At 44.5% G+C, this 16,177-nt stretch overlaps 1 protein-coding gene across 8 annotated transcripts in view; it reads right to left on the minus strand.

Annotated features, from left to right (window-relative positions):
- BICRAL (BICRA like chromatin remodeling complex associated protein) overlaps positions 1–16,177 on the minus strand; it is a 44,990-nt gene that overhangs the window by 20,482 nt on the left and 8,331 nt on the right. The window contains exons 1-4 of one of the 8 annotated variants that reach the window (XM_065679292.1): positions 5,885–6,371; positions 5,007–5,130; positions 4,074–4,298; positions 160–208 (exon numbers count right to left, since the gene is read on the minus strand). In XM_065679292.1, the coding sequence (XP_065535364.1) occupies positions 160–203 (44 nt within the window). In that variant the 5' untranslated portion in view covers positions 204–208; positions 4,074–4,298; positions 5,007–5,130; positions 5,885–6,371. Of the gene's footprint in view, positions 1–159; positions 209–4,073; positions 4,299–5,006; positions 5,131–5,884; positions 6,373–15,070; positions 15,394–16,177 lie in introns of those variants that run through there. The other 7 variants (XM_065679293.1, XM_065679296.1, XM_065679298.1 and 4 more) reach the window with 7 other exon arrangements.

Genomic DNA, 16,177 nt, shown 5'->3' on the forward strand with positions numbered 1-16,177 from the left:
CTGGGACTGAAGGCTCTGCAATACACACATCTCCACATGGAGACAAAGCATAGCTGCTTATTTCATTTGCAAGACACCCACTCTTGAGACAATACTGAGACAGAATCACCTTCTGCTTTTCCCAACTTTTTTTGTAAGAGTTGCTTAAGGAAAACTTACCCAATAAGATCAAGGAGACAGGATTCATCGTCGTCATCATCCATGACAACTAGAAGAAGAAGGGAGAGGAGGGATATTTGATACATACCAGACAAAAGATCACCTTCAGCAATAAAACCAATTCAGACCAAGTATTTATTAAACTATTTCTGAAGCTGACAGGTCTCTCCTACTGGGCAAAGTTCTTAAAACCTTCTGCAGAGGTGCACTGATGAATCTCAAAGTCAAATTCATGGAAGGATACATAAAATCCCATGCAATGCTTTACCACTGAGGGGTATTTTTAGATTTTTAAACTGCAGAAAGACAAACGCTTAAACCGTACTGGTTAAACAGAGCTTCTGTGACTTAAAGAAAGTAGTAAAATAATCAACACTGTCATCTCAAGACTCCAATCAAAATACTCCTACAGGAAGGTACTCCCAGCTAATCCCAGTGAAGGAATAATCAAACACTACAGAACCCACAAAGACTGTTGCAAATGAATGGCTACAATACTGACCAGCCAAAAAGGTGAACAAACTTAGGTTAGCATCATAACCTAAATGGTATAGGCTAGAACCAGAACTACAGCCAAGTCATTACAAAGCATTCAAATGAGCAATATTCCTATCAGATCTTTCCTAGCTATTGCTAGTGACAACAGGACCACTACAAACAACTGACAGGACAAGAGGAACCGGCCTCAAGCTACCCCAGGGCAGGTTTAGATGGAGCTGAGGAACAATTCCTGCCCCAGAGGGTGCTCAGGCATTGGAACAGGCTGCCCAGGGCAGGGCTGCAGGCACCGGCCCTGCAAGTGTTCACACACCGTGGAGATGAGGCCTCAGTGCCGTGGGTTAGTGGCGGCCTTGGCAGTGCTGGGGAATGGTTGGGCTCGATGATGTTTTCCAAGGTGTTTTCCAACCTCGCTGATTCTGTGATTCTAGAAGTTTCTTCTCAAGAAGACTCAGAAGTGAACTTGTGATTAACAGTAGAGAGTTTTGAACCCTTTTACTGACATGGGCTTCATTTGCATTACCCAAGCTGAGCATAAGCACCCATTCACTGGGTGCAGAGCAATTTTAGCCTCACAGTAGCATGGAAACCAACACTTTAACGCACTGCATACTCCATCAGGTGCTGCCTGTGCAAACACATTCCATCACTGTTCTTTCAAAGCTTTCATTTGCATATCCTGGTTCTCTCCCATCCACTTTAACTCTCACAATGTCATCTGAGACTGTATCTTCTCCCTCTTCTCTGCCAATAACTGTCAATTTCTCTGTCAGTGACTCTAGGGACCACTCTGTCCTCTCTTATTCTCTCTGTGAAGATCCCATCTAACCCACCAGTTCAATTAACAACTGCTGCTAGCGTTTCCTAAACCTTTTGGTACCCTATCTTCTATTTAGTTATCCAGTTTCGTCTTCCGAGTATCTTCTAATCACATGAAATTAGCCACTGTGCATTCCATGCTTGGGTTTTTCCTCAATTTCCCTTTAACAGTCTGCTACCATATTTATCCCTTAAACTTACTAACATAGTTTGAGCTTTAATTCGTTCTGTACCATCTCTTACTTCTCGCCAAACAGAAACCTACTCTCCCTGACCAGATCTACAAGAGCCACTCTCCAGGTTCTCCCCTCATACACATCTCCAGTATGATTAAGACAATAAAGGGACTGAAGCATCAGTTATGCAAGAGGCTGAGAGCACCAGGGCTGTTCTGCCTGGGGAACAGCAGGCTGTGGGGGAATACTCTCTGGGTATAGAAATACCTGGTGGGAGGGCGTACAGAACGTTGAGCCAAACTCTTCTCAGTGGGATCCAGTGAATGAACAAGAGGCACAAATCAAAACAACAACAGCAAAACATATATTTAAATAGACAAAAAAAATTTTGTGGTTTGTTTTTTCCTTTACTCTGAGAGCAGTCAAATACTGGCACAGGTTTTCCAGCAAGGTTAGGGAGTCTTCTGCCTTGTTGGTAACCAGAACCCAGCTGGACCTGAGCAGCGGCTCTGGCTAAGCCTGCTAGGGACAGGATGCTGGATGAGGTGATCTCCAGACCCCCCACCTCAGCTGCCCTGTGGTTTTGTAACCTCTTTCCTGAAGCTCTTCTGTACTTCACTGATTTTGAAACTAGTTTATACTTCAGCCTAGCAGAGGGTACCCTGTCCTCCACACTGGATAGCCTCATTCAGCTGTTTTCCTTCCGCCTCCTGTGCTCTAGTTTACAGCAAGGGTGAAGCAGAACATGAGCATACATCACTGTAAGAATCCCTCAGTATGACCTCTTTGGGAAAACAGGAACATAAAGCACAGCTACAGAGAACTACCTCAGATCTCAACAAAATCAGCATTCGGCAGGTGATCACACATCCTAAGGAAATTATTCCCCCATGATTCAGTATTACATCTGCTCACTGCTGGGTACAGCCACCAGCATGAGCACTGATCTTACAACCTCACACTAAGCAAGTAACAACATTCTATGTCACAAAATCTAAATGTGCAACAGTAAGAACAAATGAGTAAGTGCTTAGCATTAAGCAATGAGCACTCTGCTTTAACTGCACTGCTAGCACAGCTTACAGAAAGCTGTGATCTCCTCTAACAGCTAAGCAGCACACCCACCTCCAGAGCAAGGTTACAGACTCCAACTTAACCATAAGTAAAAATAAGCTCTATAGAAAGCGAACATGATCTTTGTTCTCATACTGCAAGCCTACTGTTGAAAATCCTATCCCATGTGTCTACGGCAGTACTAACATTATGACTCAAAATTAACACATCTTTGCTTTACCAAACCAAATATTCTCTGTGATTATACCACAATAAGGGTTCAACATTATCCAAAGTGAGCAAACAGGATTTTGTTCTATCACTACTCATGTGGGTACTAAAACTACCAAGTCAAAGTAGACATATTTGGTACATTCACTAAATTCTTTAAAATCTGCATGTAACAGAAAACAAACTGCATGAACATACTAAGAAGAGACAGCCGTGATGGTAACACATAACCTTCACCCTTCAGCTGAATGCACAGCTGGCTTTATTACAAGCAAAATCATTTGTTATGTCTTACCATTTCACAAACATGATAACAAGACAAAACTATTCAGCACACTGCAAGCGCCTACCAGATTACAACAGATAATAAAACCCAAACAAAACACACACCAAGAATCACAGCCAGTCCCCTCCAGAAGTGCATCTTCCCATAGCTCTAGCAACATTCTTGCCATCACTAGCAGGATTCTAAACACACAGGAAAAAGCAATTACGCCAGCTTTTTTTCTTTAATACCGGTTAACCAAAGAGCTCATCTCTGTAAAACCATCACCAAGTTCTCCTACAGCTGAGCCATCACAGAGGCACAAACAGAAAAAGGTGTAGAAGCATACATGCTTCTGCACCTTGAAAACTACAAGCAATGTTCCTCCACACATACCCAAGACCTACGTAACATTAATGGCCATAAACTGAACCACCACAAGAGTCACCTCAACATGAGGAAGAGCTTTACATGAGGGTGGCAGAGCCCTGGCACTGGTTGCCTAAGGGGGGTGTGGAGTCTCCTGTCTGGAGCCATCCCAAACCCACCTGGACAAGCTCCTGTGTGCCCTGCTCTAGGTGGCCCTGCCTTGGCAGGGGTTGGACTGGATGATCTCCAGAGGGCCCTTCCAACACCAACCATTCTGTGATAACCACACAACTGCATGTTGGTTCAATCCAGCAGGCAGCTGAACATCACACAGCCATCCACTCACCTCACCCCACCCTCAGTGGAATGCGGAGAGAGTAAGAAATAAAGGTAAAACTCGTGGGCTGAGATAAAGGCACTTTAAGAGGACAGAAAACGAGGGGAAAATATTAATAACTGTCAAAGAACATGTAACACAAGTGATGTACAACGCCATTGCTCACCACTCTCTCCAGTGCCCAGCCAGTCTCCAAGCAGCAGGCCATCCCCCGGGCAACTGCCCCAGCTTCACTGCTCAGCATGACATCACATGGCATGGAACACTCCTGGCGTCCCCTATTCCAACTGTGTCCCCTCCCGGCTTCCAGTGCACCCTCAGCCTCCACGCTGCTGGGGTGGGGTGAGAGATGGGTTGTCCTTGCCGCTGTGTAAGCTCTGCTCAGCAACAACTGAAACATGGGTGTGTTATCAGCATTAACCTCAGACTAAAGCCAAAACACAGCACTGTGCTAGACGCTATTAAGCAAAATTAACCGTGTCCCACCCAAAACCAGGCCAATCTTTTTAACTGATCCCGATTTTCAGTGAGGATTTGTCCTGTCAACTTCAGAACAGCAACAGAGGTGCACAATCAGACTGAGTCCGCGCACACCCAGAAGCAACAACTCCTTCAGTGTGTTTAGAAAAGAAACACCCGCAACACAAGACATTGACAGAGATGATCCCTAACACGTTTCCTAGAGCAGAACTGCCAGAGGAGGTTGCTGCTTTTCTTCCTGTCTCTTCAGGTTTTCTATACTGAAGTTATACAGGTTCTGTCCTCCTCACTGTTAACACAGAGTCAGTCAAATCAATGACTAATGTATAAAATGGATATAAACCATATTAAAGCCAAGACAGTTTGAAAATACAACTCAAAACAGTGAGTAGAATTAAAGAATTAGTTACATAGCCCAGACCAGTGATCTCAAAGCGTGCAAGGCAATGCGATACTGGGGTGAGGGAAGAAGATCCCAGAACTTCAGCAGTACACACATGTAATTGGGAAATAAACACACATATAGCAGGGGTGTACACCCAAAAAACTTTTCGTACTAGGGATGTGCAGTCAAAACCATTTGGAGACCACTGGCCTAGACTCTTGAAGACTGACTCACTTCTGTGTGCAGATCAGCTAACAGGGCCTTCAGTCCATTGGAAGAGGTGTTGGTGAGGTCTGTCCCAGCCATTAGAACCCATTCCCGCAGCCAGGGGCCTGCCATGAGTTCACGCTAGGAACAGCTGAGGGAAAGCAAAGATCTAGTTACCATCAATACTAGCCTACAGTGTAACCATGTTCTCCTAAGTAAGCCACACTCAGCCCTTCTGGTGCACCCCATTACTTTACAAAAGGCAATCCTTACTCGTTCGTCACAGCCCAGCACGGATATTCACTGTTACTTGTTATTAGCAAAGCCTCTACCCTTTTATTTCATACCCCTGCTACTACACTGGTGAAAGCCAGGATATACTTCAGCTTGGAGCACATGTGTGTGTGGAAGCAGCACTGCTTGTCCTTTCTGTGAAAGGCCAGAGTGCCCTTTATCACATGCTCCCAAACAAAATATAAGAAAAGGTGAAAGTAATCAAGGTGACAAGGAAATCCCAGCCCTGCAGGCCAATTCTCTGGGGCACTGTTATTACCTGGCCTTAAAGCCTCTGCCTCCCCTACAACACTCTCGACTACTATACAGTGACCAACAAAAGAAGAGAGCAGTGTTGTGCCCCCCTCATCCATGATCCCTGAGTCAGCCCAAGGCTTTGAACAGTCAGCCGGCACTGAAAACTGATGTGACAAAATACATCTATCTGTTTCAACTTGCATTAGCTTCCTCATGTGGTTCTGGCCTGCCATGAGGCTACAAGAGTGCTGCTAGTACCAGCACAATAGAGGGAGTAGGAATGAGGGAGCTCGGTGGTTAAGTATAGGGGAAGCAGCAGTGCTTCAGGCAGCTTAAAGCAGCTGTCAGAATATAGCTGCATATGTACAGCTCACCTTAGCTGCTGCGCAGGGCAGCAGGTCGACGGTAGCGATTACTCCCATGTACTCAGCACTTGTGAGCTCCCATCTGAAATACTGTGCCTGGTTTTGCCACACACAAATACACCCTCAAAAGAAATACAGAAAAACATGAGAGTCCAGAAGAGTACCAGTAAAATCCTGCAAGTACACGACACTGAGTTCTTAAAGTCTGAGGGAACCTCATTTCTGCAGGCTAGACAAAAAGCAGCTAACCCAGGTACTACCTGCAGTCTGCCACTAGCTGAAACAGGTACTGAGATGAGCAGAGCCTCTTCCCATCAACGCAAAGCAAGACACAAGGCAACAGACAGAACGTGTAGCCCAGAAAATCCCAACCACATAGAAGGAAAAAAAAGCGGCTCACAAAGAAGAATGCTTAAGCAAGAGGGTGGAATCACCAAATCGTGTCAGTACCAAATGGTGCTGACAAATCTGTCCTAACTTCAAAGCTAGTTCCGCTTAGAGCAGCGCCAGATAACCTCCGGCAATCCTTATCAGCCTGTGTTTTTGATCACTGTGCTACACAATCCACAGTATCATGCAATACATGCGGGGTCACCTGCACAGTCATTACAACTGGATTTGTCCAGACACAGTCCAGCTATTCATACACTGAATGTGATTTTTATAACTTAAAAAAATAGGAGTATTCAAAACCACTGTAAATCCTGGATTTTAAATTCAAATTCTACTCAAGCTTGTCACAAAAGAATTACTTCCCTTTCTCATTTATAATTTCATACAACCTTAATACATAACTTCAGATACAATGCAGTAGAATATGATTTCCACCTTTTGTAAAAAGCCTAAGAAAGAAGCTAGTTTAGGAAAGCAACATTTAGAGCCATCATTCCCAGAAGTGTGATATGATCCATGCGAAAGCTTGGGAGGCCACAAGTAAATACACTTATCTGCAAAAACTGCTGGAAAAATCTGGACTCTTAACTTCCATGGGATCAATTCCTGAGTGGCAGCACGACTTCGGAGAGTGAACACTGACCTTTGGAAATCACTGCCTTAAAGCAAGGAAATGACTGCACTAGTTACAGCTTTACAGTGGAAGATAATCAAACCTGCACACAGTAGTATATACAGCACCTGAAGCAACTACTTCAACGTTTATGAGCAAAGAGATGCCCACTAACCCTCAGGAGTTCAGTGAGACACTGTACACATCCAGACGGTCCCAACTCTTTGTACTGGATCCAAGCAATCACATCTTCTGTACCTCTGCTGCTCTACATCATTCTCCAGAATTTTCATCCATGATCCTAACAACCTCGCTATGGAATATCTGAAGAAATATATTGTCACTGTACCAGTAATTATCAGAACAACAAAAAAGGAAGAAAGTTACTGTAAGAGCCACTGTAGAGAATGGAACTTTAGTGAACAGAGTGCTACATCAAACTGATGACATTTTTATCCCTTATATCCTTTTTCAATACAGATGTAAGAGAACTCCATTAACACAACACAAGCATCCATCCCTTGTTCAGTTACACCAAATGATCACAGCAATGTCGAGTGATTCCACAGACTGCAAAGGCACAATGCTCAGTGAAGTCCTTCCCTCACACACATTGCCACCACGACTCCCATTCATTTTCGCAGTGCTAACATTTTGTTCAGTGTGCTTCTGAACTAAGGAATATAAAAAAAAAAAAAAACTATTTTACCACATATTCGGTAACACATGCAATTTAAGCAGTACATGCTTCCAGTTGCTAAGGTGCTGTAAACTACTGCCTTACACTGGCACTTACGCCTCAGGCTCCTAACAAAGCAGCAGCCTCGGATTCACTGAAGGAACCTCACCTACACAGGACCAACCAGACCCCATTTGCATTCTCTGTCACACAGGAGCGTAAGAAAGGAGTACAAACTCAGGCCCTTACTACCATATATTATGTTCTTACATTTCAAGTCCATTCTACTTTTGAACAATCCAGTATCTTGTGGTCAGTTTCAGATTCTTCTAACTAACCAAGCACGTGTTTTATGACCAACTTTAGAGCTGCTCATCCCCTCAAGCCCTTTAAGTTCAAGAAACTGAATTTTACAGAGATGGAACATGATAACCTAATATTAAAAGGTATTTCCACTTCTCCCATCATCAAAAATTATGTGCTGTGGTACGATGACATGGTATTCAATGGAAGAGAGGTAAATACTGAAAAACTCGATTCCAAGTTAAAATCTCACTCTCCATTTTCACTCAGGCAAAAATACCAAAGGCATAATCATCAACGAGATGTCATTTCAGGGCAACAGGGGTAAGGAAGCAAAATGCATTTTAAAAGTGTACTTTATGAAATGCAAGGACTTAACTACTCACTTTTAAACCATGTTGTGCTCATATTCTACAATGTGTGATTACTCCATATGAATATTTTCTCTTCCAGACTGGTCCACAAAAAGCAACTACTATACTGCTGCAAAACCTAGGAGGAATTGCACTCTAAAAAAGAGCTAAACAAGTAAGAAAATTGGGATTCCAACCTAGTAACACATAACAGAGTGCAATACGCAAGTGTGAGCTTTCTGTATGTATGAGAACATGTTTTCATCCCAGGATTCTACAGATGAGTAGTATGTTGGAAGACGAATTTACAATGTCTGAAAATGCCCATGGAACTGAATTTAATCCTCACTATTTCAAAGCCATCTGCACATAACAGAGTAAGAGAAGAAATTTCAAATACCCAGAAGAGTGATGCAAAACCTAAGAAAAACTACTCCAAAAAATGGCAACTATTGAGGAGTCAAATAAACAGCAGCAAGAAAAGAAACACCAAAGTGCTACCTCTCATGAACTGCTAGGAGCAGCATTAAACATCTTCATAGTTTCCAAGATCTGGCAGGAAATGAAGACTGAAGAGGACCAGCTCCACATAAAGAAAGGCAAATAAAAACCAGACACTAAAGCACAGACAACCTACAACAGTTAGTTGTATTTGTAGCAGTTGTAACAACCAACAACTCTTAGTACACCATCTAAAGAAAAAACATTCTCTGAGTTTGGCAAATATGGAAACTTAAGCAAAAACTTGAGTAACTCCCCAAAACTACACTGAAATTTTAGTATATTAAGGAAAAAATGGGAATGTGCAGCTGAATTGTTAACAGTATATACAATAGGAAAGGTTAATCCAGCTACAGCCAAGCACACCAAGTGCATGTGTGGATCCACAGTGCAGCTAGCTCTCTAAAGTTTCCCTCAGATACATACATTCAGCATCAGATTTCTAAGTTATTTAATACATTTTTCTTCCTACTGCACCCAGAGCTGCTCTTGGTAACACCTGTACTTTGACCAGGCTTTCACGCGGGAGAACTCTTTAAAGCACACAATGAAACTGGCAGCCTGGAAGTCAGGATGCTTACCTACCACATGGGATTCACTCTGCTTGGGCCATTTTCCCAGCAGGGACTATCCTCATCTCTGTGCATACGGCCTATTTTTGGCTCCGTCTTCTAAGCTGCTCCACTGCATACACCAAAATTCCTCAGGAATCTCAGTATTCATAAACCATGTCCTGGTTTCATCCCAAAAGAGAAAAAGGAAGAGGCATAATCTCAACAGGTCCTTAGGAAAGCAATACTTGCCTGCCCGAAGGAAGTTAGATACTCTGAAGTACTTCTAGTAACTGCTGTATGCAGTAACATATTAGCAGATGTCATTTGTGCAACGGAATCTTCAACAAATGTTGAGTCAATTCAAGAAATGTTGAGTCACCTGAGTTCTTCAGATGTTCAGAGAGTACCTGTGTTACCGTGCTTCTCATCCTGCGCAGATCAGTTCCAAAGATCCTGAAAACTCACTTACGCAGCCCCAGAACATGACTTCCTTAAGAACTTCTAATCATTTCTCAATGAATTATGAAGCAATGCCCAATGAATACCTTTTCATTGCCACTCTAGTCCATACTAGTTTAAATTAAAAATAAAATGGTAATAAAAAAGGTTACCTTGCCACAGTTACAGTTCCCCCAAGATAGTATCAGCTAACAACTGCCAGCAAGTAAAGCTGAACAGAGATTTATACTCTTTTTGGTTACTATGTTTGGGAAACCAACTGGAATTTGAGTACAATGAACTGACACACGTGTAACTAACTCAGCAGTGCAGTCCGGATTAATGACCCCAAAACCAGGCTGAAAATCCTCCCCCACTGCCAATCCCATCTTTGCTGAAGCCAAAGGAGATACTGCCACCTACTTCACTGCGGGACAAGATTTTTTCTGGAGCTGACACACCTTCAGCACCCAACCTTGGAAATCCACACTCGGATTAAGCTCACAGCAAAACTACTGCAAGCTCCACCTGAGACAAGATCAGCCCTCACAAGAATTACTGTTTCTTGCAACAAAGTTAAAGCTTTCTCCCTGGACTTCCCCTCTCTTCACCACCATTTCTTAATACCTTTGACGAAGGAAAAGCTATTCTATTGACAGTGATTTACTCACTTACATACTTGCTCTTCCTTTTGTGGAGCATTCCCTTACTCAGAGTAATGAGAAATAGCTCTAGAACATTTTAATACTAGTGCAAGAAAAAGAAAGCAATAAAAACCCCTTATCTGTTAATCATGTTAGTTTTTATTTTGTGTAAAACCTCAGTGATTCTCAAAGCAAAAACAACATACAACCAGTAGCTGTTTTTCCAACAATGAAAGCAGGGGCAAGTGAACATTTTAAAGCATCATTTATCTACATGATGACGTTGGAAAAAACCCATCAGTTCAGGTTGGTGTTTATGCATTTATGTTGGTGCAACAAGAGCTTCACCAATACTACTTCATGCAACTTTCAAACTACAACAGCTGCAGGTCACAATCAATGTTAGAACAGTTTATGGTCTTGCTGCTTTTCCTCTGCTGGAAGAATGCAAAACACACTTGGTTTTGTAGACAATTACCATGTCTACGTTGGACCAGGAACATCACCATAAAAATCAAAACGTTTCAAGCACAGATGCAGCTTATTCCAGCAGAACTACCGGAAGAAATGATGCCAGCTTTCTGAGCTGGATGAACCACGTTATCAAAGAGGCTCTTCTGCCCAGACTGCATCTGTTACTTAGGCTTGACACAGTTTCACACTCTCACCGCTTATACGTATGCTAAAAAGCACCAGCCATTAGACTTCTCACAAGCCTAATGCAGCATGAAAAGGCACAATCATTGTCCATTACAGACACATATGCAGATAAACTTTGCTGGGAACTCTGGAAATACACCTAAGAGTATAAGGAATGCCCAAGGAGCAGATCAACGCATTCGTGCCTGCAAAGCTCTTCAGCTCTAGACCACGGACTTAAACCTCTGTCGCCAAACTTTATGAAGGCCATACATATCCTGAGAGTATTATCAACTCACTAATACAGGTATAAGACACAAGGCAAGTGTTCAGAGTATTAACAAAGAACATACTTAAGACTACATGAGTATCGTACTAGGGAATACGACAAGGTGAACCAATGGAAGTACAACTGGACTAGTGTATCAACACCTTGAGCTCCTGCACTCCAACAGCACAGACCAGCTATGTGAAATACAAAGGACCACCTGCAACAACAGAAACCCAATGGCCAAAGAACTAAGTCTAAAAAGATCTAGTGCATTTAAATACTACCCATCAAATACCTCAACGCAAGAGAAGGATATGGTTTGCTTTAATGCAAGCAGCTCAGAGAGGATACACAATCATATGGCAAGTATTAAGCCCTGGGAGAATATAAACTGGTCCGTTTTATCCCATTTTTGTCATTTCTTCTTTACTTTCATGAAATTAATAAAAAAAATCCATGCTCTGCCAGACATTAGCATGTAATAATCTTACTACATGTAATAATCTACATGCATGTAATAATCTACAGCACCGCTAAAAAACATTATCTTGATCCCAAGACTACTGTTAACCAATACATGAAATAATAACTTCAAGAAGGAGCAAATATCTTGTAATAAGAGTTCTGAAGTGTGTGAACAAATACTGCGCTCCACACTCAATGGATCTGTAACCACTGAAGCTTTAACAGATGTACTGTTTAAAACCCTACAATGTTAACAAGGTTGTCCCCATTAAAGCCTTTTCAAAAGCCAGTTTGTATCCAAACAAGCAGTAGAAGTATTTCACAAGAAGTCATTTAAAACCCCTCAGCTCCAACACACAAAGAATCTTAGAATTAATCCCAAATTCGTGGAAGTCTCCTGCTTCCTTCAGGAATGAGCACAGGGCATGGGGAATCCCGGCTCTCACCCATCACAAGCACAGAACGAGGAACCGCACGAGCATCCCACACTCCTCAGTGGGCGCAGCGTGAGCTGGTCCGGCGGCATACTGGCTGCTCCTCAATACAGATGTTGTTGCTATGAAACTCGGGCCTCGTGAGCATCGATCAGATTACCCCCAAATGGAGAAATAAAACAAAAAGGGGAAGTTTTGATCAGAAAATAGGAGACCCTTTTCAACACTCTATGAACCAGCACCAAAATAAGCTCACAAAGCGCATCAGCAGAGCTGCCAAACTGGGATTATTTGGAAAAAGCACTGCTTCCTGTGAGACATAACGGAGTGAGAAACACTTGATCAGAAAGTAACCGCTATAAAATCAGCTATTTACCCACCCACACCTTTATTTTTGCAAGCACTTCTAAGGGCATTGGAAGCTCTGTAATGACCATTTCTTTGCCCTGTCTGCTCCATTACAGCGTTTTTAAGGAGCATGGTGTCTTTCTTGAATGACACTGTATCTTCCACTGAACAGAAGACGATGCTCTTTCAAGCATCCTTTTTCTTCCCAGGCTCTGAAGGCACCTCATGTCAAGAAACACACATGAAATGCACCGTAGGAGAACACCACAAGCTGTGAGGTGACGTTCGAGCCGGGACCACAGGCCCTTCCGAGCCAAGCCAGTTCCGCACTTAACGGACCGAGACCCACACTACCGAGGAGATGGGGATGAGAAGGCAGCGATGCGGGCCCATTCCCAACAGACCCACCCCACACCAACCCACGGCCGGGAGTCCTTCCCCTCTCTCCCTGGAGCACACCCCTATTAAACCCCTCTCAGCAAACAGAGAAGGAGGCAGTGGGGAGGCAAGCGAGTTATTTCGGGGAGACGCTTTCAAGGCCCGACAGAGAAAACGCTCCCGAGCCACACAAACGGCCCGAACGGGCCGCGACGGCAACGCCCCGCGCGGCGGCAGCTGAGAGGACCCTAAAATGGCGCCCGTGGGGGAGGAGAGACGGAGCGAAACTGCGCAACAAACGCTGGCGGGGAGCCAGGCAGCGCCATCTTCCCCGTCCTCCCCCGCTCGCACCCGGCGGCCGCCGAGCCGGGCACGGCCGGAGCCCGGCTCCCCCTCACCCGGCTTGTGCCGGGCCCCGGGGAGCGGAGCAGCGCGGATAAGCGAAGGCCTCCGCGTCCCGTTCCGGCTCCCAGGGATTAGCAACAAGTTCTGGGTAAACACAGACGTGCCCTCTGTAAATGGTTTCATTCTGCCCGAGTTTTAACGCTACATCCGCTTTCTGCCATGAATTTGGCAATTAATAGCAAATGTATCAATTTAAAGCGCTGACGCCCCGCCATAACCCGAGAAACGGAGAGGAAGTCGGAAAAATCCCCTCCACAGCCTGGTTTAAAACAAATAAAAAGAGCTATTTATAAAGCATTGTTTCTTGCACGGAAAATCATCCCAGCAGCACAAAGGATTCACATCCACTCCACAGCAAAGCCAAGCGGGTTACTCCAGGAAGAGACGGTTTATTGGTACGGTTTAAAAAGGCGTTACAATAAAAATACATCTCCAAAAGAAGGAAAAAAAATACGTAAAAAAGGAAGAAAAATAAAAAGGCGGAAAAACTGTTCCCGAAAAGGGGGGGGGGGGAAAGCGCATTAGCCCCAAACCTACCGCGCACCCCCAAAAAGCAGCGCCGCTTCCATGGCTCGGTTAGAAGCGAGCGGCACGGAGCGATCCCGAGGAAACGGCAAATAAAGGCTCGAATGAATCGCATCAAAATCGTAAGCGGCGGCACGGAAAACGAGGAAAAGCGAAGAAATAGATCCCCAGAAGGCAGGAATGGGAGAAGGAAACGACAAGGTGAGGGTGGTGGCGAGCGGACGGGGGAAAGGGGCGAGAATCGAGAAGGGAGAGAAAAAAAGGGGAAAAAGGCAGGAAAAATCCTTCCCCGGCGCGCGGCCGGGAGAGGGACGGAGCGTCTCCATTTTCCCGACGAGGAGGATGAAGGAGTGTTTCACAGACCACAGAGCTTTAGAGGGAAAGCGAAGAAACGAGGGGGGAAAAAAAAGAGGGAGGAGATTTGAAAAGATTATTTTTCTTTCTCCCTCACACACTCTCTCGATCCCCCTCTCTCACTCTCTCGCACTCACACACAGACACACACACACGCGCCCTCCTCTCCTCTTTCCATCCCTCTCTCGATGGCCGTCAAGGGGGCGGAAAATAGAGGGGGGGGGGGGGGAAGACAACAACAACAACTAATTTTAAACCGGCTCAATCAATGAGTCATTAAAAGAGATTTCTCCTTCCCTCCTCTCCTCAATTTGCATGGCATCAGCGAGAAGGGGGGAAAAAGAACCCACACAACCCACCCCAAACCTCTCCCCTCTCTGCAGCTATCAGCCTGGACCTGAAACCTTATCTCTCCTTTCTACACACACACACACACACACACCCCTCCGCCTTTATTTTAAGAAACAACTTTTTTTTTACGTGCCCTCAGCAGCCACCACCACCAACCTCGCGGAAGAATAAATATATATATATATATATATAGTTCATTTCCATGTGAAGCCACATCTGCCCAAACAACAGCCACCCACAAAATATCCCTCTTCTTCCTCCTCGTCTCCCCTCTCGCTCTCTCTCTCTCTCTCTAGATATATATTTATATACATAGCCCCAGAGCCAATAGCTCTCTGGGCTGAAACCTAATATCCTGGTTTTGGCAACTCCTGGTTGTTAATTTGCTCCTCTTTCTTTTCTGTCTGTCTGGAGATAGATTTTCCTCTCCCCCCCACCCCCCCTTCTCTTTTCCCTCCCCGAAGGAAGGGAGGAAGGAGGTTGTGTGGGTTTTTTTTTCCTTGAAATTTTTATCACAAAATTATAATACACTCAAAGGGAAACTCACCGTCATGAAAAAGCAGTGCCTTGTCAACGGGGTTTCTTCGCCATCACATCAGGGGCTGGCAGTGTAAGAGAGAGAGAGGGAGAGCGGGAGAGCGAGGGAGGGAGGGGGGAAGAGAAAGAGAGCGGGAGGAGAGCGCGGCGCGGCACCACAGCACACCGCGGCGCGGCACCGCGGCGCGGCACAGCGCGGCCCCGCTCCGCTCCGCTCCGCACCGCACCGCCGGGACACACTGCCGCCGCCGCCCCGGCACCGAGAGCCCCGGCTCCAGCGCCATCGCCACAGTCAGTCCCTTTAACAAAGTTCGGCTCCTTTTTTGTCTTTCCTCCCCTTTTTACCCCCCCTCCCCGCTTGAGAAAGCCGTGCAGCTCGCACTGTAGACACGGCCGAGCGGTTGACTTTCGCTTAAAAATTGGGGTGTTTTGGGTTAGAAAGTACAAAAATAACCAGCTTTTTCCTTTTCTTTCCCCCACTAAAAAGAGCATTAATTCTACCTGGCTGATTTCCTTCATATTAAAGTTGTAAACCACGACAGGCTCGGAGCAAGGGGGACAGCAAAATGCAAGGTCACCTTGGCAGAAAAGTCAGATCTGACCCTTTCCCAAGTTGCCGTATTTTGGATGGTTTTTGGATACATTCTTACCGCTGCATGGCAACAAGATGACACCGATTTCAGCGGCTTAAAAGGAGCTGGGGGTAACCTGGAATGCTCCTTTGCAAAATGAGCACTTCAGGTTAAAATGCTCACTTGGAGGCAAAGCTCACAGCACTGCGGGTTCATTAATACAATTCTACAGTTTACTGCATCTAAACGCGTTAATACAGGAATTTTGGTCAAAGCTTTTGGGTTCTACAAAACTAACTCAAAATACTTTAGTCATTAAACATATAACTAAAACAGTCTTCGTTCAGCTGATTCAGACAAGCCTAGTTTCTTAAACAACATTTTGATTGAAAACAGAGATTCTTAGCATGTAGATATATATATAGTATATATATAGTAATGCTTTTAAAACAAGAAATCCCTTTGAGACCTTTTTCTGCTAGTAATAGTAATTCCCAAGGACTTGTGCACAACAACCTTCTCTGGTTTTTGCAAAAAGTAACTTA

The sequence above is a fragment of the Lathamus discolor genome, chromosome 5 (genome assembly GCF_037157495.1).
Source record: "Lathamus discolor isolate bLatDis1 chromosome 5, bLatDis1.hap1, whole genome shotgun sequence".
NCBI classification, from domain to species: Eukaryota; Metazoa; Chordata; class Aves; order Psittaciformes; family Psittacidae; genus Lathamus; species Lathamus discolor.